Consider the following 22,619-nt stretch of genomic DNA (forward strand, 5'->3'; position numbering starts at 1 on the left):
TATTGGAAAGGTTTCTGAATTCTTACCCGGAGTTTCTCAAACAGCTCTGCAAGTTTCAGAAAGTTCCTGGAAAAAAAAAACACCCTTCAGTTCTCCTGAGTATTATTATTATTATTATTATTATTATTATTATTATTATTATTATTATTATTATTAATAATGAGTCATTTAGCAGAGACTTTTATCCAGAGAGACTTGCAGAGACTAGGAGGGTGAACTCTGCATCATCAACAAATGCTGCTGCTGCTGCAGAGTCTCTTCCAATAGGACCTCGTTTGTTTTGAGTCTCATCCGAAGGACGGAGCACAAGGAGGTGAAGCGACTCGCTCAGGGACACACACAGCGAGTCAATGGCTGAGCCGGGATTTGAACCTCTTGGTATCGAGACCCTTAGCTGTGTGGGTGAATTGCTTTGGGGGAAAAAAAAACAGGGAGGTAAAATCAGTTTAAAAAAATACTTGCACGCCACACTTACCTGTTGACAGAGCTGCTTTCCTGGGTCCCCAGGCTGCTCAAAGCAGATGAAACAGGGATGTATCCTTCAGCTACATCTGGGGGGGAGGGGGTAAAAGACGTACACAAATGAAAGCCGTGAATTTGCAACCCTGCTCTGTGTGCTGGGAAAGAACAAGCCCTGACGGGTTCAACGCCTTCTTGTCGCTCCCCCCCCCAAAAAAAACTCCAGGTTTACTTTCTGGGTCTCCCCTTGCATCAGTCTGACTGGTCTCGGCGCGAGACGGTCGACCCAGGTTCAGAACGTGGACTGGCTGGTTTGGGGTGTGAACACAGGTCAGACTGTGTGTAGAAAGTGGAAGCCTGAGGTTTAGGAGAGCTTCAGGACCCTCAGCTGAGGCGCTGTCCTTGCACTATTGCACTGCTAACACTGCAGATATAACTCACTGTGATTCTAACTGGCTGCATCCTAGTTCATATTGGATTCTAGCAGCGTTATTATTATACACGGCATCCTAGTTCATATTGGATTCTAGCAGTGTTATTATTATACACGGCATCCTAGTTCATATTGGATTCTAGCAGCGTTATTATTATACACGGCATCCTAGTTCATATTGGATTCTAGCAGTGTTATTATTATACACAGCATCCTAGTTCATATTGGATTCTAGCAGCGTTATTATTTCCACTGGCTGTGAGCTGTGTTTCAATATGAAGACTGCATTGTAACCCTGCGCTGCCCTGTGACAGAATGCTGTTTTCCAGTCAATGCAGAGTCCCTGTATGTATTAAGACTCTGCTCTCCAGGCTGTGCTGTAACTACACTGAGGATTGAACCTGTTTTTTTGGGGACTTACTTTTGTGAGACCTGGTCATCCGGTCAGCCTTCAAGCTGGCCTCCTTCACCCTGACGTGGTACTCCAGGAGAAAGGTCCTCTCGTGGTCAAAGAACTCGTCCACTTCCTGTGTCAAAGGGCAAGGGGTCAACAATATGTTAACAAGGGAACATTATTCAGCAGCTTTCACTCGACATCATGAAGGAAAATGAGTTCATTCTATAGGGTGTGCAAATTCACAGAGCTGTACAATATAACAGATTCCGCCTCGTAATGACCAGCAGCTGTCTTTTGTGACCTGCTTACTAGCAATCAATAATCAATAACGGTGACCTTTAGCCCGGACGTGCTGGCAATTAGGGCTTCGTCGGCGGTCTTCACCATGTTCTTGAAGAACCCCCCGAAGATTTCCTTCCTGTTCTTCCCTCGTACGCTCAGCTGAGGAGACAAAACCAGCGTCTTCAAGAACCTCCTTTAAAAACAAAGTATTTTACAACTTCGCGTCGGCTGTTTCTTCAGGGTAAGCATTTTAATATTTAGGAGAGTCTGTTGTCCAACAACTCTGCAGAGAGGAAACGTGCTTCTCTGCCTTAATAAATCGGTTTCACAGTCGTAGAAGATCGTGGAATAGCTATTTTTAGACTGTGAAACCCTACACAGCCCTGATGATTACCTCCAGTGCTGACAAAGGTGTTTGTTTAGTTTTCTTGTACTTTGAGCGAGTGATTGAATTCTCTCTCCTCCCCCTCTCCTCTCCTCCACCTTCCCTCTCTACTCCCTCCCCTCTCTGCAACCTATCCTCTCCCTCTCCCTGCCCCTTCCTCTCTCTCTCCCCTCCCCTTCTCCTTCCCCTTCCCTCTCCACTCCCTCCCCTCTCTGCCCCTATCCTCTCTCTCCCCTCTCCCCTCCCCTATCTCCCCTCTCCCCTCTCCCATCTCTCTCTCCCCTTCCCCTTCTCCTTCCCTCTCCTCTCCTCAGCCCCGTCTCCGCCACCTATCTTCCTCCCCCTTCCCTCTCTGCCCCCTCTCCTCTCCTCCTCCAGTGTCTCTCTCTCTCTCTCCCCCACCCCCCACCTCCAGACTCACGTCTTGATCATACTCCAGGAACACGTAGAAGTTGTGGTCTCTCCTCAGTACGGGATGCGCAGCCAGTCTCTGCAGAAACACCTCATGCATCGCCACGGTCTTCTTAAAGATCGCCAGGTACTCCCTAAAGCACACGACACAGCCAGCACCCCAGGCAGCAGGCATTAGAGAACAACACTGAATAGTTATTCTTTCCATAAACAGCATGGCGTTTTTGGCGCCCCCTGGTGTGACGGAGTGGCCCTGCGGACTCACGCTTCCAGCTCCTGCTTCATCTTGGCGAACTCCTCGCGGGTCATCGTGCCGTCGCCCTCCCCCAGCTTCTGCAGCTTCTCTCGGGACGCCTCGAAATCTGGCTTGGGGGGCGCAGGAGGGATCTGGGAGTGGGGGAAACAATCAGGGAAAAAAAAAATGAAGCTTACAAAATAATTCCATAAATCTTTTACTGGGCGAGACCCTGACTGTATGACTAACCCGCACACCACACGGCCGTGCATTTACCAGGGGAGACCCTCTGGGGGAAGACCTCAAAACTGCTTATGTTGGGGGGTGGGGGGGTGGGGGTGAGGCCACTGAGTGTTTGATCCCAGCGTAATCTTCGTTTTCCAGGTAAGTGTCGTGAAGCCAGATGAATTCCTCGTGCTGTCTGACCACAGAGAACTCCACTCTCTTGAAGCGAGGCAGGCTAGTCTGAGGAACAAGACAAGGAGGAGACACAGCTAGCGAGACGGCATCACCCCGGCGCATGGCAAACCAGAGCAGGAGCCAGCGTCTCAAAGCCGACCCAAATAAACGTGACATTTCGAAATCCAATGGGAAATGCCACTGGACCGCCATTACAGCTGCTGGTAGACTGTTTTTCGCGAGATCATTTTGCAGTTTTCGCTGTTACAGAATAAACAGCCTTGTGTTGCAAACGTTTCAGTCGAATCCCAGTACAGACGTATCCCCCCCCCCCGTCGTCGGTCGGTAGGTCAGTCGTGTTACCTTGGTGTGGACGGTGAACTTGACCTTGTCCCGCTCGCTGACCGCGTCCGAAATCTCCACCTGGAGCCGGTATGAGCTCCCTCTCATATCCACGCCTGTCTCGACTTTCTCCCCCTATCATCTGTGGGGGGAGATCCTACAACAGAGAGAGGACTGAGAGAGAGAGAGAGAGAGAGAGAGAGAGAGAGAGAGAGAGAGAGAGGGAGGGAAGAGGAGAGAGAGAGAGAGAGAGAGAGATCTAAAGAAAACAAAGTAAGCGAGTCGACCTCCTCTGTTTTCTGTTCTTTGAGGAAAGTCATCATCCTTGAACCAAAATTATCTCTCTCAGCCTCTTCCCCTCTCTCCTGCACAGTCCACCAGCAACCCCTTCAGAACGAGTCTATCGAGCCAACCTCCCTTCCTTTCACCTTACAGTTCCCGAGGCTTTTCCTCAAACAGCCCCTAATGAAACGTCGCTCACAGACCTTTAGTGGAGACCTGCGAGCGGTGAGGATGAAGAGTCCAGACCTCTGTCTTTTCATAACAGAACACGTCCAGTGGTGTAGGTTCGACTCCGGGATCAGCAGAAGATTAGCGCAGAACCAGCAACAAAGCCCCAAGGGACCAGGGATTCACCTCATGCATCAGGATTGGTCGCTTCCCTAGGGGCCGTCATCCAGACTCTAAGCACACGACTTCCATAGGAATGGGAGCACAGCCTTAGGTTAGAACAGCCGAATGGCTGTTTTGGCCCTATCACCGGGCCGGCCTTTGTGCGAAAGCATGGCCCCTGGGGCGACCTAGTCAACTGCGTCGCTTTCAAGACGTTAAGCGGTAGGTCGGTCGTTCGTCGCACTATCTTCTTCTTTGCAACCGCCTGCCCCGAAAAAAAAACGCACGCCCAATAGTTCGTGCTGTGTCTGGAGTCCCTCGTCCCCCTCCCTGAACTCTTTCAGCTGCCCTCCTCGGACGGAGACTCTGAATCTCACGACCTGTTCCTGGGATTGAGAAAAATTGGCTCCTCACTCTACGCCTCTCGCCTCTGACGGGCGCCCTCCTGCCCTTACCGCCCCTCGACCTGGAACCTCACTTGACTGTATGACTAACCCGCACACCACACGGCCGTGCATTTACCAGGGGAGACCCTCTGGGGAAGACCCAAAACTGCTTTTCCCAAGACTTCGACGAACTGCTTGGGGGGTGGGGGGGGTTGGGGTGATGGCCACCCCTGAGTGTTTTGATCCCAGCGTAATCTTCGTTTTCCAGGTAAGTGTCGTGAAGCCAGATGAATTCCTCATGCTGTCTGACCACAGAGAACTCCACTCTCTTGAAGCGAGGCAGGCTAGTCTGAGGAACAAGACAAGGAGGAGACACAGCTAGCGAGACGGCATCACCCCGGCGCATGGCAAACCAGAGCAGGAGCCAGCGTCTCAAAGCCGACCCAAATAAACGTGACATTTCGAAATCCAATGGGAAATGCCACTGGACCGCCATTACAGCTGCTGGTAGACTGTTTTTCGCGAGATCATTTTGCAGTTTTCGCTGTTACAGAATAAACAGCCTTGTGTTGCAAACGTTTCAGTCGAATCCCAGTACAGACGTATCCCCCCCCCCGTCGTCGGTCGGTAGGTCAGTCGTGTTACCTTGGTGTGGACGGTGAACTTGACCTTGTCCCGCTCGCTGACCGCGTCCGAAATCTCCACCTGGAGCCGGGAGTCATAGTGGAGATCCACAGAGACTGACTGAGAGAGAGAGAGAGAGAAAGAGGTCAAACAGATAAAACAAGGTAAATGCTGAACCTCGTCTTCTTTAATATCAGCATCACAAGGGGATCCGCGGATTAGAAAAAAAATAACAGACGAACCTCTTCAGTGAGTCACAGGAAAACAATCCCATCAAGGGTTTCTGAGACAGTTTGGAATTTTAACAAAACAGCCAAAAGTTGGCCTGGGGGGGGGTGCGAGCGGGTTTATCAAGACACCCAATTCAACCTGCTTTCTGTCTTCACAGAGCACCCCACCCACCCCTCATAGCGTGACTCCAGCCCAGCACCTGGCCCCAGCTGACCTTCACCGCCCATAAACAGTGTAACAGCATGACCTACTTCTCACAGCGACCTGCCTGCCTGCCTCTTTCAAGCATGCCTTCACTCTGCTGTCTGCCTGCCTGCCTGCCTGCCTGCCTGCTGCCTGCCTGCCTGCCTGCCTCTTTCAAGCATGCCTTCACTCTGCTGCCTGCCTGCCTGCCTGCCTGCCTGCCTGCCTCTTTCAAGCATGCCTTCACTCTGCTGTCTGCCTGCCTGCCTGCCTGCCTGCCTGCCTCTTTCAAGCATGCCTTCACTCTGCTGTCTGCCTGCCTCTTCGGGGATGGCCACAGGACTCCAATTGCACATAATAATAATAATAATAATAATAATAATAATAATAATAATAATAACACATTTTTTGTAATTGTTCACAAACTTAATTCTTTTCTGTACTTATTTTCTTTAATTTTGCTCTGATTTCATTGCATTCTATAACGGCTCTTATCCGCAACGTGATATTTTTAGGGCGTCAGCTAATAAATACATGAATAATAAAGTCACTTGAGAATCCCACGCTCACTGTGCAAACTCTCCGCCGCCACAGCCTAGCTATACAGACGCTGTGCATTTTAATACAGTCTATTATGTGTCTCTGTCTCCGCAGCTGTGCAGCATTGCAAACACTTACTAACAAGAAACTACAAAAAAGAAAACCCAAGAAGGAGGTGTTTAACAAGGCGTTCATTACCAAAGGTTTTCTGCAGCAGGTAGATATTTGCGTGCATGTATTTATTGCACTATAGACAGTATTTGGGGTGCACGATATCAATAGGCGGAAAAATTTATTATAAAAACCATGGATTTGTTTTATTTTTATTATTTATTTATTTATTTATTTATTATTATTAGCATCGATTTCAATGTCAACCCCCCCCCCCCCCCCCAAAAAAAAAACAAACACACTAAGCAATAGCAGATTTAATTATATATGCACACGTTACTGTTAGGATGATACACTATATAGACAAGGGGATAAATTAAGTTTCTACCCGGATTTTCATAGATTTATGTCGTATTTTGTATATATTCTGTTTGGTTTTGTTGTTAAAACAGGTATATTATTATTATTATTATTATTATTATTATTATTATTATTAGTGGAGATGAGAAAGGGTTATAATGTTTATTTTACCATTTTAGAAAAAAAAAATACAAATATTAAACGAAATTAAAAACGCAGCGTCCCCAGTCTTACCTTGCTGTCCTCGCCCACAAACAGAGCCTGGCTTTCGTTCATTTTATTTATTTATCCGGTAATAATCTAAAATAATTCAAAACGTGTTTCTATAGCAGAACAGACACCGAACCCGGATTAGTCAGCTGATTCCGACCAGACCCCTTTAAAAACCAGCTGACCGCGCGTCACCGAGCCCGCCCACTCTCCGCGCTGATTGGCGCAAGCGGGCCGCTCTGCGTGAGCCATTGGTCAACCCTCACGTCAAACACGCGGGCAGCTGGCGAGGTGTCCGCTTAAGGTGGACTGGAATGAAGTCAACGAATACAACGGCTTTGAAACCAGGTGTTGTTATCCTGCTACCTTAAAATGCAAACATGTATTGATATATATACATTGAGGCCGACCTAAAGCATTCGAGAATAGCCGAGTAGCTGCGAATGCTTTGGTCCAACACCGGCTTTGGTTTTGCTCACCTGAGGGTCAGTTTGCAATGGGATCTGTCACCCTCTAGAGTACAGTTAGAGAACTGCAGCGTGCTGGTGTTTTTCTACAGAAAATTACACACTATCAATCAATAACATTTAACCAGAGTATTTACATGCAAATGGGAAAGGAAGAGGGGTCATATTCCCATAGTGGATTGTGTGTGTGTGTGTGTGTGTGTGTGTGTGTGTGTGTGTGTTAACTCAGAGCAAATCTCTTTCTCAAGTGGAGCCTGTGTTTGAATCAAAACTTTGGAGGTATTTACAGGGGTTTGACGGCACGACAAAGACGTCATTGTTTATATTCAAACCCATGGTCTGGTCCTACGTGACGTCACGGTGTTCCATGCACTGTGACATCATGCAACGCTGGCTCTGATTTTAATAAATCCAGGATTTATTCTTGCATGACGTCATGGCGTTCTGTACAGTGCATAAATATTACGACACAAAACATTCTTGGAAACGATTCATATATAATTGATATTACAGCTTAACCAAACATTGCTCATAATACAAAAGGGATCGCAATAAGACTCCCGTTGCAGAGCAGTCCGGTCCATTTCATGTTTTACAAGCAGCTGAATTAACGTTTTATTTATTTGGAGAATAACGCGACCCGGTTAGTGGGTCACGTTTTTCTTGTAGTTTTTTTTTTTTTTTACACATATTTAAGGCAAACTTGGTATTTAAAGCGTTCAGCAGCGACGTGTCAGCGCACGACCCTCTCGGGTAAAAAACAAAACCGCTTTGTCGGAGAGCTTATTTTTTTTGTTGTTTTTTTTTTTTTCTGGATTTCGAAGCGAGATCCTAACACAAGATTTCCCAACCCAGGTCCACAGCTCTCAAACACTCAACCATCTGCTTAATTAGACCTTTGTATTTGTTTTTAGCTCTTAAAAAAAAAACCCAGCTGCAGAGTTCAAGCCACTTACAGAATGTTGCGGCTAACTTTTCTGCAGCTGTTTTTAAAAGCTGAAAACAAGGAAAACGGGTCTAATTAGGCGAATTGTCGGTTCAATTAAGGGATTAGCTGAGTAATTGAGATCTCGGCTGGAGTGAGAGCCAGCAGACACAGCGGAGGGGGCCCGGGACCGGGTTTGGGAAGCCCTGTAACGGTATCGAGCAGGTAATTAGGCAGGTGTGTCGTGTTTTGTCGAAACCTCTCTGCCTGCATTGAGAGAGCTGCTGTGTGTGTTTTGTCAGGGCTTGTTGGTTTCTGTGTGTCTAACCGTCTTTCGAGCTGAAAACAAATCATAAACGACGGGATTGCATAACTGTACTTAAGAAAAACAAAAACAAAACAGAAAAAAAAAACACATAAATAAATGAAGTAGGCGAGGTATCTGATATAATCGAGACACAAGCTAAAAGTTACAAAAAAAAAAGCCATCGTTTTCATTCATTGATAAAGCTTGTCGCTCCAAAAAAAAAAAAAAAAAAAAAAAAATTAATTCTCCCAGAAATTATTTTGCTTAATATTTCCTCAGATAGTTTGGAAACACTTCTACCTACGTACAGAAAAAATGAAAAGCATTTTTTTTTTAAGGAATCAGTTGTAGCATTCAAAAGATAAGCTAATTTAGGTGATATTTTAGCGCAGTAAAGGTAAGAGAATCATTGAAAGGATATTTTCTACAAGTGCTTGCGCTAGTACATGTAAAGTTTGTTAATACACGGACAAAAGAAAAAATATAATTAAACACAAGAACGACACATATCCGCTAAACACTCATATCTACTGTAAAACTAGCCATGTTGTATATTGAACAGCCCGGGGAAAATGTGATAAAACAAAATATGCCGGAGAGACTGGAACAACTTTATATAATTCAGAACCAACTTTCATTAATTAGAAATAAGAATTTATATATATATAATTCCTAGGCATTTTAAAATAAACATCGTTTTAAAAAAAAAATGGTGTGCTGGAGGTGTAGTACCACTTAGTGCCGGGTGATGGCGCTGCAGCTCGTGTGCGTGTTCTCAGCGCGATCCTGCTTTGCAAGACGTCTTCGGCGCTTTGACCTTGCAAAAAGGGGGTCAAACCGTTACGCTTCCCCTTTTAAATTGATTTAACAACTGACGGGTCTAAATCAAATTCCTTCCCAATACATTTTTAACGATAAATATCAATGCAAAATAATTCAAGATTGCAGTGTAACAAGCAGAGGTAATCCTGGTGAAGCCCAGAGAGTTATGGGAAAGCTTATTAAAGACCAAGGCAGACCAGGGTAAGCTGTGGTAGATGCACAGTGTAATCATGGGGAGAAACAACACAGTGATCTGTGGTAACGTTCTGTAAGAGACACTGTGTTTCCTAATGCTGTTATACAATCACTCCTGAGCACAGGTGTGTGTGTGTGTGTTGGAGCCGAGACCGAACCCGCTGTGAGTTTACTCTGCGCTTCCAGGGTATTCTGGAAGAACTGGTTTCAAATCACCTGGAGGAGGAGGAGCAGGAGGAAGAGGAGTAACCCCTTTGAGTCCCAAAAGGCCGGTTCTGTAAAATATTAAATATCCTCTTGGTATTCTCTAGGACACTTCATCTCCCTACTGCTTCCTTCCCTCCCAGTCTCTTCTCAGCTCCACTAGAGGCACACTGCTTCCCTCCCTCCCAGTCCCTCCTCAGCTCCACTAGAGCCACACTGCTTCCCTCCGTCCCAGTCCCTCCTCAGCTCCACTAGAGCCACACTGCTTCCCTCCCTCCCAGTCCCTCCTCAGCTCCACTAGAGCCACGCTGCTTCCCTCCCTCCCAGTCCCTCCTCAGCTCCACTAGAGGCACACTGCTTCCCTCCCTCCCAGTCCCTCCTCAGCTCCACTAGAGCCACACTGCTTCCCTCCCTCCCAGTCCCTCCTCAGCTCCACTAGAGCCACACTGCTTCCCTCCCTCCCAGTCCCTCCTCAGCTCCACTAGAGCCACACTGCTTCCCTCCCAGTCCCTCCTCAGCTCCACTAGAGCCACACTGCTTCCCTCCCTCCCAGTCCCTCCTCAGCTCCACTAGAGCCACACTGCTTCCCTCCCTCCCAGTCCCTCCTCAGCTCCACTAGAGCCACACTGCTTCCCTCCCTCCCAGTCCCTCCTCAGCTCCACTAGAGCCACACTGCTTCCCTCCCTCCCAGTCCCTCCTCAGCTCCACTAGAGCCACACTGCTTCCCTCCCTCCCAGTCCCTCCTCAGCTCCACTAGAGCCACACTGCTTCCCTCCCTCCCAGTCCCTCCTCAGCTCCACTAGAGCCACACTGCTTCCCTCCCTCCCAGTCCCTCCTCAGCTCCACTAGAGCCACACTGCTTCCCTCCCTCCCAGTCCCTCCTCAGCTCCACTAAAGCCACACTGCTTCCACACCTCCCAGTCCCTCCTCAGCTCCACTAGAGCCACACTGCTTCCCTCCCTCCCAGTCCCTCCTCAGCTCCACTAAAGCCACACTGCTTCCCTCCCTCCCAGTCCCTCCTCAGCTCCACTAGAGCCACACTGCTTCCACCCTCCCAGTCCCTCCTCAGCTCCACTAAAGCCACACCGCTTCCCTCCCTCCCAGTCCCTCCTCAGCTCCACTAAAGCCACACTGCTTCCCTCCCTCCCAGTCCCTCCTCAGCTCCACTAAAGCCACACTGCTTCCCTCCCTCCCAGTCCCTCCTCAGCTCCACTAGAGCCACACTGCTTCCCTCCTCCCAGTCCCTCCTCAGCTCCACTAGAGCCACACTGCTTCCCTCCCTCCCAGTCCCTCCTCAGCTCCACTAGAGCCACACTGCTTCCCTCCCTCCCAGTCCCTCCTCAGCTCCACTAGAGCCACACTGCTTCCCTCCCTCCCAGTCCCTCCTCAGCTCCACTAAAGCCACACCGCTTCCCTCCCTCCCAGTCCCTCCTCAGCTCCACTAAAGCCACACCGCTTCCCTCCCTCACGGCCGCCAACATAAACATTCTGATCGCGAATCAAACCAAATCGACAAAAGTCAATCGATTTATAAACCAAAATTTCAGTTTATTAGAAGAAAAAAAAAAAAAATAGATATATAAATAGATATGTATTTTTTTCAATTAGACAATTCCCTCCCCCGCCTCAGAATATCAACTCCTTGGCTTGTAAACTGGTATCTGATCCTGAGAAAAACAAAACAAAATGAGACCAGTAAAAATGTAAACTCCCTTTGTATAACGATCTCGGAGCGGCACGGTCTAATCCACAGTGCATCGCTCCACATGCAGACAGCACCTTCAGCATCGAAGAGCTCAAACACACAAGCAGATCATTTCTACTGGAGACAGTGGTTGGCAATACATTTCTGTCTCTTCAGACACTTGTCTTGTGAGACTTTAGCCATGCACGTAACATAGGACATGTTACAAGAGAAAACTGTACAGTGTAAACTTGGCTTACATATACAGATAGATAGAGAGACAGATAGATAGAGATAGATAAATAGATAGATAGATACTGTAGATAGATAGATACAGATAGAGACTGTAGATAGATAGATACTGTAGATAGATAGATACTGTAGATAAATAGATAGATACAGATAGAGACTGTAGATAGATAGATACTGTAGATAGATAGATAGATAGATACAGATAGAGACTGTAGATAGATAGATAGATACAGATAGAGACTGTAGATAGATACGGTAGATACTGTAGATAGATAGATAGACAGATATTGTAGATAGATAGATAGATAGAGACCTACATTAAAAAAAATTAAAAGTTGTTTTTCCGTTCATCGCCCCTCATAAAAAAAGTTCACCTCTTTCTAAAGCCCCCTTCGCCCTCAAGCAGAGCTTACAGCTATTAAAAACAAAGCCATTTTACAAGAGCTGCGTGATTCATTTCATATAAAACCAACAAAAGAAAACGAAGGAAGAACTTCCCCTTCGAATCTTATTTACAAAATCTACAAGCGCACGTTTAAAACAAAACTCGATGTGATTCTGGATTTCTGTGAATTTCTGACAGGGTGGCTCAGACCACTGGAGAAACAGACACCCCCCCCCCCACCCCGCTCTGCCTAGCTTGCATGTCGATTGGAAAACTGCCCTCATTTTCAAGCAGGGGGGGCATCCACTCAATCCCGGTCCTGGAGGTCCAGAATTCCACTCCAGGTTTTAGCTCGTGAATCATGAATCAGGGTCTGGACGGAGGTCTAATTGAATGAAACCGTTTTTTTTTTTTTAACAGGGTTGGAGCAAAGACCAGGAGTGGAATTCACCAATAAGCGATTAAGTTTGGGAGAAAAAAAAAAAAAACACACAAGGAGGAGCAGCGACTTGCTCAGGGTCCCACGCGCACGGATTTAAAGGCTGGAGGATGGGCTCTGGTGGGGACCCCTGACGGTGCCCTCCTCGCACGTCCCGCCTGCGAGTTTCCGTGTGGTTTTGCGCTGGAGGAGGTGGGACTGGGGGTGCCTCTCTCGGAGGTGGGCGAGCTGTGACTCCTGGCTGTCCCCTGTGTAGCCGCACTCCTCGCACACGTACAGTTTGTTGCGGCGTTCCTTGTACGCGTAGAGCTGCACCACAGCGTGAATCTTCTTCATGTGGGACTCCAGCGAGCAGCGCTGGGTGAAGGCCTTCTCACACAGGCTGCACTTGTAGGGGCGCACGCCTGGGGGGGGGGAGCGGGGAACAGCATTGAGAATACATGGGGGGAGCAGGGAACAGAATTGAGAATACAGGGGGGGAGCATGGATCAGCATTGAGAATACATGGGGGGAGCAGGGAACAGAATTGAGAATAAAGGGAACAGCATTGAGAATACAGGGGGGGAACAGGGATCAGCATTGAGAATACAGGGGGGAGCATGGATCAGCATTGAGAATACAGGGGGGAGCAGGGAACAGCATTGAGAATACAGGGAACAGCATTGAGAATACAGGGGGGAGCAGGGAACAGCATTGAGAATACAGGGGGGAGCAGGGAACAGCATTGAGAATACAGGGGGGAGCAGGGAACAGCATTGAGAATAAAGGGAACAGCATTGAGAATACAGGGGGGAACAGGGATCAGCATTGAGAATACAGGGGGGGAGCAGGGAACAGCATTGAGAATACAGGGAACAGCATTGAGAATAAAGGGAACAGCATTGAGAATACAGGGGGGAGCAGGGAACAGCATTGAGAATACAGGGGGGAGCAGGGAACAGCATTGAGAATACAGGGAACAGCATTGAGAATACAGGGGGGAGCAGGGAACAGCATTGAGAATACAGGGGGGAGCAGGGATCAGCAGTACTGGCCTCTCCCTGGTCCTCAGCCCTCACCTGTGTGCGTGCGGACGTGCCTCTTCAGGTCGAAGGTGTCGTTGAAGCCCTTCCCGCAGAACGTGCACAGGTGCCTCTTCATGTTGTTGTGACACTTCATGTGTCTGTTCAGCATACGCTGGAACTGGAAGCTCTTCTCACACACCTGACAGGCAAAGGCTTCCTTGGGCAGCTCTCCTGTGGTCACCTGCAGACAGGAGAGAACTTCAGGACAGCTCACTGCCTCCCTGCCTCCTCCTCCTCCTCCTCACGCTACCTGGATAAAGGTGTCTGCTGAATAAATTAATAGGACAGGGCAGCAGAGCCCACTGCAACGCGTTTAATTGCAGGGTAATAAGACTCCTTTGCAATTATTTGCTCTTTGCACTTGTCTGCACTTTGAACCTTGTCCTGAAACGTTCAATGCAAAAATAAACTTTTCATGGTTCTTTTATTTTATTTCTTTTGCATGAGTTGCTTCTTGGAGTTTTCTTTTTCTTTCTCTCCAGAGAGCAAGTCTGTCTCTATCTGCTCTCTGTGCATTAAGGCTTAAGACGAGGGAAGAACATTCAGCAGTTTCTATCTCGGTTACACTATCCCATGGTTTGCAATTGCCTGCCATGTTTTATTTAGTACGCTGGGAAGGAAACAAGACTCCCCTCGTATAGCGGTCTGATCCATTCCTGGTTTTGCTAGAAGTTTAAGAGCTTGGTGGACCGTGGCTCTCTAGCAGCTGTGTGACCCAAAAAACTGTTTAAAATCACGCACCTTGATTTTAGAGCGGACGTAGGTGCTGTCCTTCTTGGCGGGCGGTTTGTCGTTGACCTCTGAACTTTGACCCGCCCCCTTGGCGTTGCAGGAAGGCAGCTCGGCTCGGTACCCAGAATCCCGAGCGGCGCTGGGCGGGTGCGTGGAGAGACACAGGGCCGCTTCGGCAGGACTGGCCTCTGTCTCAGTGGCATAGTGAGAGAATCCCAGAGACACTGAGAAAGGAACACAGACAGCAGTTAGACGCTGGAGTGTATGTGTTTATATATATATATATATAACACAAACACACAGCAGAGACCTTTACAGGACCTCAGACAGGTTTCACTAGGAGTTTAATAATCAGACTCCCGCTGCACAGCAGTGTGATCCAGTCCTGCTTTCACTAGGAGTTTAATAATCAGACTCCCGCTGCACAGCAGTGTGATCCAGTCCTGCTTTCACTAGGAGTTTAATAATCAGACACACCTGAGCTTGTTAGCTAGACACACTGGGGGCTGATCAAGCTGCTAGCAGTAAAACCTGGACTGGATGACACTGCTATGCAACAGGAGTCTTATTCCCAAGATACCTAAGGGTTTGGTTTGATTAGACTAGGATTTTTTTTTTGTGATAATCCTGGGATGGCTGATGATTCCCTGGCTCTTTCAAAACCCCTCAGTGGATTATCAGCGCTGGAGGGATTGCTCGGATACAGGCTGGCGCTTTCCTGAAAGCAGGTAGACTTGCAGAGAGCTAGGCGAGGCTGTGCTGGAGAGGGAGGGAGGGAGGGAGGGAGGGAGGGAAGGAGGGAGGCAGCGAGGCGCCTCCCCACCCTCCCCTGTTAAAATCTGCGTTGAAGTTTTTTTTCCCTATTGTTGACGCAGTGGCGTGTTCATTTTTCTGTGAATCAGGAAGCCGCCCTGCCAGGCAGGTTTGTCCTGCTTGTGGGGGGGGTGCACAGGTTAACCCTTTGCATGACGACACAGCGTTTCTTTTTCTGTTGCACAATATCCGAGAGCACGCTCTCAAAGCATAAACGCTGACAGCATTGTCAGAGTGAAAATAAAACCATCAGAACACCCGACTCCCTTACAAGAGTTCACTGCAATAGGCGTGCTTGGTATCTGACAGCTCTCCCCTCTCATGATTTCCCCAGCCCACACTGTGCATATTTTAAAGTGGTTTGCCCTGGGCTTGTTGAATGCTTTACCACACCTCTCTTCCAACGCTTCCCTCTCATGCTTGCTCTATACTTTCATACACTTTGCTGTGCTTTTACTATGGAGAAAACTTTTCTAAGGGTTTGAGTGGTTTTTTTTTTTTTAAGTTCTGCATATCAATCAGCTGTGATAACTGCGTCACTGTTGCTGTTTTAACGCTGTTAGAATTTACACTGGCCTTAAAGCGACACGTCTAGATAACGTCAATAACCGATTCCTTCATAGTTTCATAAAGTAGATTCGCGTTCATGAAATGCTCGCCGCAGGTCAGAGTTCTGTAATGCGTTTGTTAAAAAAAATAAATAAATAAATAAATAAAAAAACAACATTCAGGTTGGTTTTGATAAATGTATTTTTCCCCTGAAGCTGGGCTGCAGTGCGGAAGGCAGTGGGTTTGAGGAGCTCAGTGGTTAGAGTCCTGGGCTGCAGTGTGGAAGGCAGTGGGTTTGAGGAGCTCAGTGGTTACAGAGCTGGGCTGCAGTGAGGAAGGCAGTGGGTTTGAGGAGAAGTGCTGGGCTGCAGTGTGGAAGGCAGTGGGTTTGAGGAGCTCAGTGGTTAGAGAGCTGGGCTGCAGTGTGGAAGGCAGTGGGTTTGAGGAGCTCAGTGGTTAGAGTGCTGGGCTGCAGTGTGGAAGGCAGTGGGTTTGAGGAGCTCAGTGGTTACAGAGCTGGGCTGGGCTGCAGTGTGGAAGGCAGTGGGTTTGAGGAGCTCAGTGGTTAGGCAGTGGGGCTGAGCAGCTGTGGAAGGCAGTGGGTTTGAGGAGCTCAGTGGTTAGAGTGCTGGGCTGCAGTGTGGAAGGCAGTGGGTTTGAGGAGCTCAGTGGTTAGAGTGCTGGGCTGCAGTGTGGAAGGCAGTGGGTTTGAGGAGCTCAGTGGTTAGAGAGCTGGGCTGCAGTGTGGAAGGCAGTGGGTTTGAGGAGCTCAGTGGTTACAGAGCGGGGCTGCAGTGTGGAAGGCAGTGGGTTTGAGGAGCTCAGTGGTTAGAGTGCTGGGCTGCAGTGTGGAAGGCAGTGGGTTTGAGGAGCTCAGTGGTTAGAAGCGCTGGGCTGCAGTGTGGAAGGCAGTGGGTTTGAGGAGCTCAGTGGTTACAGAGCGGGGCTGCAGTGCGGAAGGCAGTGGGTTTGAGGAGCTCAGTGGTTAGAGTCCTGGGCTGCAGTGTGGAAGGCAGTGGGTTTGAGGAGCTCAGTGGTTACAGAGCGGGGCTGCAGTGTGGAAGGCAGTGGGTTTGAGGAGCTCAGTGGTTGGAGTCCTGGGCTGCAGTGTTGCAGGAGTGGGTTTGAGGAGCTCAGTGGTTAAAAAGACCACTGGGCTATATTGAGCTGAATTAGACCAGTCAATCAGAGTGCAGGGTTTGCGTGATGTCACAGTGCTCCCTTTGGGGTAAATGAACATTAGGTTTACAGTAAGTGCAGATTACAGGAGTAACTGATTGAAGGTGCTTGTTGATACACGTGCAGCGTCGAGGGCTGTGAGGGGGTGATGGAAATGGCACCATCTAACCTATACTTTACCCTATGAAAAGGACACCCAGCTACACGCTGAACAGAGGACACCTCGAGTAAACACACATCCACAGCCAGCTCTAGCCTGGCACAATGCTTGGGTTTTATATTATTATTATTTCCCGTTGCTAACAGAAAGAAAATAGGCTGCTATTGTCATTCTGATAAAAGAAATTAAACAAAGTCACTCACACGCACACACACACACACACACACGCTCACACACACACACACGCACACTGATTTATAGTGCTAGAGGATTTTGCATTGACTCCCGATTTCCTATTGGAGTGAAAGTTACAGGGCTAAATGAAATAGGGCTTTGACTGATTTCTTTTCTTCTGATAAGTTCAAACATTGCAGAACACTGCCTATGCAAAGGTAAGGTCTTTCTACAGATATATCTACATATGTACAGAAACACACACACACACAAACACACACACACACAAACACACACACGGAGACGCACACACACTGAGACACACACACTGAGACACACACACTGAGACAAACACACACACACTGAGACGCACACACACTGACACACACACACACACTGACGCACACACACACACACACTGAGACAAACGCACACACACACACACACAGTTTCTCAAGCACTCCCACACCCTCCTCAGTCAGTCTGGACGATTGCTCTCACAGGTAGGAGATAGTGGGGTTCGTTCCTCTTGAAGAGGGGAGTCTGCAAACCAGCCTTCAGAAGCCTGTGTAGCAGTCCAGTGATCTTCAGAGCAGCGTGTGCTTGCCAGCGTGACCAGGTTGAACGGTTTTAATCATGTATCTGACAACGTTACTGGCGCTCTGTTCTGGGAATGTTTTGTGACACGCTCTGCAGTTTGGGCACTAGATAAGAAAACTATTTAATATTGTTCTCAAAATGTCATTGATATGGTAATAGATTGGAACTGCACCCGAGTACATCTGAAGATAGACTCGCTGGTCCAGCGGTCAAAGAAAAGGGGGCTTGATACCAGGAGGTTCAAATCCCAGGCACTGACTTCCTGTGTGTGTGTGTGTGTGTGTGTGTGTGTGTGTGTGTGTGTGTGTGTGTGTGTGTGTGTGTGTTCCACCTGTGTGACTTCACCTCCTTGTGCTCCGTCCTTCAAACAAACGAGGTCCTATTGGAAGAGACTCTGCAGCAGCAGCAGCGGTTGTTGATGAAGCAGAGTTCACCCTCCTGGTCTCTGCAAGTTGCTTTTGTAAAAAGGGTCCACTAAATAACTGATAATAATAATAATAATAATATAATAATAAATAATAATAATAATAATAATAATATAATATGGATTTCTCACAGTGATACTGATATCTGAATGTGTTTTTATTAATGCATCATATTATTATTATTATTATTATTATTATTATTATTATTATTATTATTCTATTCATAGTCTCTTATAAGTGGATATTTTGCCCTTTAAAGGTGGATAATAAGTAGGTGGATATAAGTGGATAAAAAACCCTTTAAAGGCTTGTGTGTATCTTATAAACGAGGTGGCAGAATTCAAAACCCGTTCAATTCTGGGTTTTTGTTTTGTGTTTTTTTTTTTTTTTTTTTTTTTTTTTTTTTAAGTCAGTTAGCAGTAGGTGTGCCAAGCGCAGGAACTTCTAACACGGAGTCAACAGGAACAGTTCCCGGACAATAGCTGATCGCTGATCGCTGATACAGGACTGTCAATAAATTACAGGCTCCCGTGTGAAAAGCCAAGTGTCGTGTAACCCAGCTCGCCATTGTGTGTGTGTGTGTGTGTGTGTGTGTGTGTGTGTGTGTGTGTGTGAGAGAGTGTGTGTGTGTGTGTGTGTGTGCGTCAGTGTGTGTGCGTCGCGCCGAGCTCTCGGCTAACAGAACCTGTGTGCATGTTTGCTAAAGGCGGCAGTCTGGAGAGGGAGAGTCCGTTATTTTGCCAGCGTAGGTAGCTTACAGTAAACATTAACCAGCAATTATCCAAACCCCGGATACAATGCAACAAAACAAAAAAACAAAAAAAACAAAACGAGATTGTTTTACCACGCTATTATTATTATTATTATTATTATTTTGCATTTGAGTTGCATGTTTTAGTTTATTACCGAATTGAACATTTACGTTAAAATAAATGAATAACAGAGGATAGAAAAAAATACACACACACACACACACATATATATATATATATATATATATATATATATATATATATATATATATATATATATTGTTGATAAAGACTTGGCGTGAAGGGAGTAAATCTAAATACGCTGGCATTACAGTGTGTGTATTAGTTATTGACCTTTTAAAAATAAAGCTGCATTAGTCTATATTTGAGCTGAACAGCGGAACTTTTCATACAAACAGTTAATTTATTTTAGTTTCTGTATGCCGCTTACATGAATAACCAAACGAATACGTAATTATGAAGAACAAACAAACAAACAAACAAACACGTATTTAAATACCAGAATACGTATTTTATTATCTAAGTCATGCCTCAGTAACTTTAAAATACAGGAGATTAAAAAAAAAATTTTAAAAAAAAAACAGTCGCATTACTTTTTCCCTTAAAACTTAGCGTTACCTGTAGTTTCAATAAACCGTAGTGTGCTTTATGCATAAGGAAATGACTACCCGGGGCTGAAGGTCGAAAAAGGCTATTACAGGAGATAAAAAAAGAAACGTTTTTATAAGTAAATAATAGCTTACCTGGTATATAAATCTCCCCTCGTTGTTCGTCGGGCAGGTCGCTCCAGTTTCTTGTCCCGGCTGAAGCGCAATGTTTTTTCACTAGGAAAGCTCTAGGCATTGTTAACTCTAACGTTTTCTCCTGCTCCCTTGGAGCCCACACCTTACGGATCTCAGGTAACTGCGGCGAGGCTGCGACCAGCCTGCCTTCTAGCGAGCGGGGAGGGGTGAGGGGGAGAACAAAACTTTACTTCCACTTCTTCAACTTCACAGAGTCAACTCTGTAACAAGGACGGGCTCTCCAGAGCGGCTACAGAACCAGGACCAAGCCTTTTCCTTTTTTTTTGCGGTCAATTAAACGCGCACACACCCCCCTCCGTCCCTTAAGTGAGCTCCTTAGCGGAGACAGAGAGAGAGAGGGGGGGGGAAAGTAAGTATGAAGCGCTCAGGGATCCTGCTGCTGATAGAAATTAAGCAGGAAAAGGGGCGGACGGCGCATGCGTGGAGAAATAACGGTGATAGCCACCTTTCTTGTTACCTGTTGAACCGGTTTCCATTCAGCTCGGAGGTGGTAGAGACAACACACACACACACACACACACACACACACAAAAAGGCAGTTATCAGAAAACAAAACAAAACAAAAAAAAACCAGATAGCTAAACCCATTACTAACCGGTTTGGGTTCTCTTTCCAAGTTTCTCTTTTATTTTGGTACCGTCTTTGCTGATTTATTGTTGGGGTTGAGTTTCTGATCGCTGCCGCCACACACAACAAAACGGGTTGTTGTAAATTGAGAAGGCATTTGGAAAAGGCCGGGTTGCAAAAAAAAAAAAAAAAAAAAAAAAAAAAAGGACAATAGCTTATTCTTAGATAACAATAATAATAATAATAATAATAATAATAATAATAATAATAATAATAATAATAATGTCTCTTTGCGCGTTTGTTTAAAAGTGTTTAAGCTTTGAACATGCCCGTTCTGTTAGAGGTACGCGTTTCTGTTAAACTTCAGCATTAATATTTATTTTGTGTATCTGAAAAAACTAAAAAAATTACGTCACCTGTCGGGCAACTTTATCGTTCTACAGAGGGGGCAATTATATGTAGAAGATACGGTATTTTAGGAGTTTAAATAAATATGTTTTTAAATGTGCTTTACCAGACCTCTCTGTGCTTTACAATGCTTCGCTGTGCTTTACCAGACCTCTCTGTGCTTTACAATGCTTTACCAGACCTCTCTGTGCTTTACAACCTGTGCTTTACCAGACCTCTCTGTGCTTTACAATGCTTCCCTGTGCTTTTACCTCTCTGTGCTTTACAATGCTTCCCTGTGCTTTACCAGACCTCTCTGTGCTTTACAATGCTTCCCTGTGCTTTACCAGACCTCTCTGTGCTTTACAATGCTTCCCTGTGCTTTACCAGACCTCTCTGTGCTTTACAATGCTTCCCTGTGCTTTACCAGACCTCTCTGTGCTTTACAATGCTTTACCAGACCTCTCTGTGCTACAATTTCCCTGTGCTTTACCAGACCTCTCTGTGCTTTACAATGCTTCCCTGTGCTTTACCAGACCTCTCTGTGCTTTACAATGCTTCCCTATGCTTTACCAGACCTCTCTGTGCTTTACAATGCTTCCCTATGCTTTACCAGACCTCTCTGTGCTTTACAATGTTTCCTTATGCTTTACCAGACCTCTCTGTGCTTTACAATGCTTGCCTATGCTTTCACTGTGCTTAATTACACTTTGCAGTGCTTTTGCTAGGGGAGGGTACAGTGCAGGAGGACAGATAGCCTGTGTGTGTCCGGAGAAGCTTACTGGAGGGGACTGATCTCAAGTCAGGTGCAACGCTACAGGTGAAGGAATGCAAGGCAAATGAGTAGCTTGTCTTCAGAAAGCACACCCCTGGCTTCTCAATTGCTACTCAACTCCAGGGCTCCCACGCACACATTATGCAATAAGATGCACACATGTGTGAGCGTTACAGTTCTATATTTGAGAACAATCCCTCAGCTTTAGCCCGGCATTGCTCTGCTAAGCATTTCCCATTGTGTGCAATTGTTGTCCAGTGTTGGTAATAAGACCATATTATCATAGTTTATTAATGTGATATACCATACCACCTCTCGAACAAATGTGCCAGGAGGCTGCAGGGAGAGTCTTACTGGCAGAGAATTGATTGTCTCCAGTTAAACTGGTTTTACGAAATACCAGCGTGATTCTCAATACTGGAGAATGGAATGTTCCATGCCACCAAAAGAAAAAAACCCAGTTTTATTTATTTTGCGGACTGACACCCTGTCACAATAAAAGCATTTATTTTTTGTTTCCTTAATGCCTTTGCTTCAGCCGCACCTAAGCTTTTCATAGCTAAGGATTAAGACATAATTAAAAATAACAGAAACTACGCAAACATCATTTACATCTTCTATTTAACATCATGCAATCAAAAAAAAATCAACATCTTCTAAAACATCATGCAATCAAAAAAAAAAAATACAAAAGCATAGGGAAGCATTGCAGAGCACAGAGAGGTCTGGTAAAGCACAGGGAAGCATTGTAAAGCACAGAGAGGTCTGGTAAAGCACAGGGAAGCATTGTAAAGCACAGAGAGGTCTGGTAAAGCACAGGGAAGCATTGCAAAGCACAGAGAGGTCTGGTAAAGCACAGGGAAGCATTGTAAAGCACAGAGAGGTCTGGTAAAGCATAGGGAAGCATTGTAAAGCACAGAGAGGTCTGGTAAAGCATAGGGAAGCATTGTAAAGCACAGAGAGGTCTGGTAAAGCACAGGGAAGCATTGTAAAGCACAGAGAAGTCTGGTAAAGCACAGGGAAGCATTGTAAAGCACAGAGAGGTCTGGTAAAGCATAGGGAAGCATTGTAAAGCACAGAGAGGTCTGGTAAAGCATAGGGAAGCATTGTAAAGCACAGAGAGGTCTGGTAAAGCACAGGGAAGCATTGTAAAGCACAGAGAGGTCTGGTAAAGCACAGGGAAGCATTGTAAAGCACAGAGAGGTCTGGTAAAGCATAGGGAAGCATTGTAAAGCACAGAGAGGTCTGGTAAAGCAGCATTGTAAAGGGAAGCATTGTAAAGCAGCATTGTAAAGCACAGAGAGGTCTGGTAAAGCAGAGGGAAGCATTGTAAAGCAC

General features: G+C 46.5%; 2 protein-coding genes across 2 annotated transcripts; both read right to left on the reverse strand.

The window, feature by feature from the left end:
* Positions 1–8: 8 nt before the first annotated feature.
* On the reverse strand, positions 9–8,497 carry LOC121306300 (sorting nexin-32-like; the record flags this gene model as incomplete). The annotated part of the gene is made up of 9 exons (XM_041238042.1): positions 6,625–8,497; positions 4,987–5,085; positions 2,951–3,067; positions 2,633–2,754; positions 2,378–2,501; positions 1,626–1,730; positions 1,314–1,419; positions 476–551; positions 9–66 (listed from the first exon to the last, which is right to left on the reverse strand). Coding segments are annotated over exons 1-9 (849 nt in total), but the record flags the coding sequence as incomplete, so codon positions are not given.
* A 3,226-nt stretch (positions 8,498–11,723) lies between these two features.
* On the reverse strand, positions 11,724–19,946 carry ovol1a (ovo-like zinc finger 1a). Its single transcript, XM_041238142.1, has 4 exons — positions 19,493–19,946; positions 14,086–14,300; positions 13,339–13,525; positions 11,724–12,684 (listed from the first exon to the last, which is right to left on the reverse strand). The coding sequence occupies exons 1-4, from the start codon at positions 19,590–19,592 to the stop codon at positions 12,377–12,379; spliced, it is 810 nt and encodes a 269-aa protein (XP_041094076.1). The 5' UTR covers positions 19,593–19,946; the 3' UTR covers positions 11,724–12,376.
* Between the last annotated feature and the right edge of the window lie 2,673 nt (positions 19,947–22,619).

Source organism: Polyodon spathula, chromosome 47, assembly GCF_017654505.1.
Source record: "Polyodon spathula isolate WHYD16114869_AA chromosome 47, ASM1765450v1, whole genome shotgun sequence".
Classification (NCBI taxonomy): Eukaryota; Metazoa; Chordata; class Actinopteri; order Acipenseriformes; family Polyodontidae; genus Polyodon; species Polyodon spathula.

What these genes read in the sequence shown, in the direction of transcription:
- ovol1a (XM_041238142.1), bottom strand. Translation starts at nt 19,592, where the DNA reads ATGCCTAGAGCTTTCCTAGTGAAAAAACATTGCGCTTCAGCCGGGACA. An exon ending in AGGGGAGATTTATATACCAG is followed by an intron (nt 14,301 to 19,492) that starts GTAAGCTATTAT and finishes TTCCTTTCTCAG; the next exon opens with TGTCTCTGGGATTCTCTCAC. An exon ending in GCACGTCCGCACGCACACAG is followed by an intron (nt 12,685 to 13,338) that starts GTGAGGGCTGAG and finishes CCCCCCCCCCAG; the next exon opens with GCGTGCGCCCCTACAAGTGC.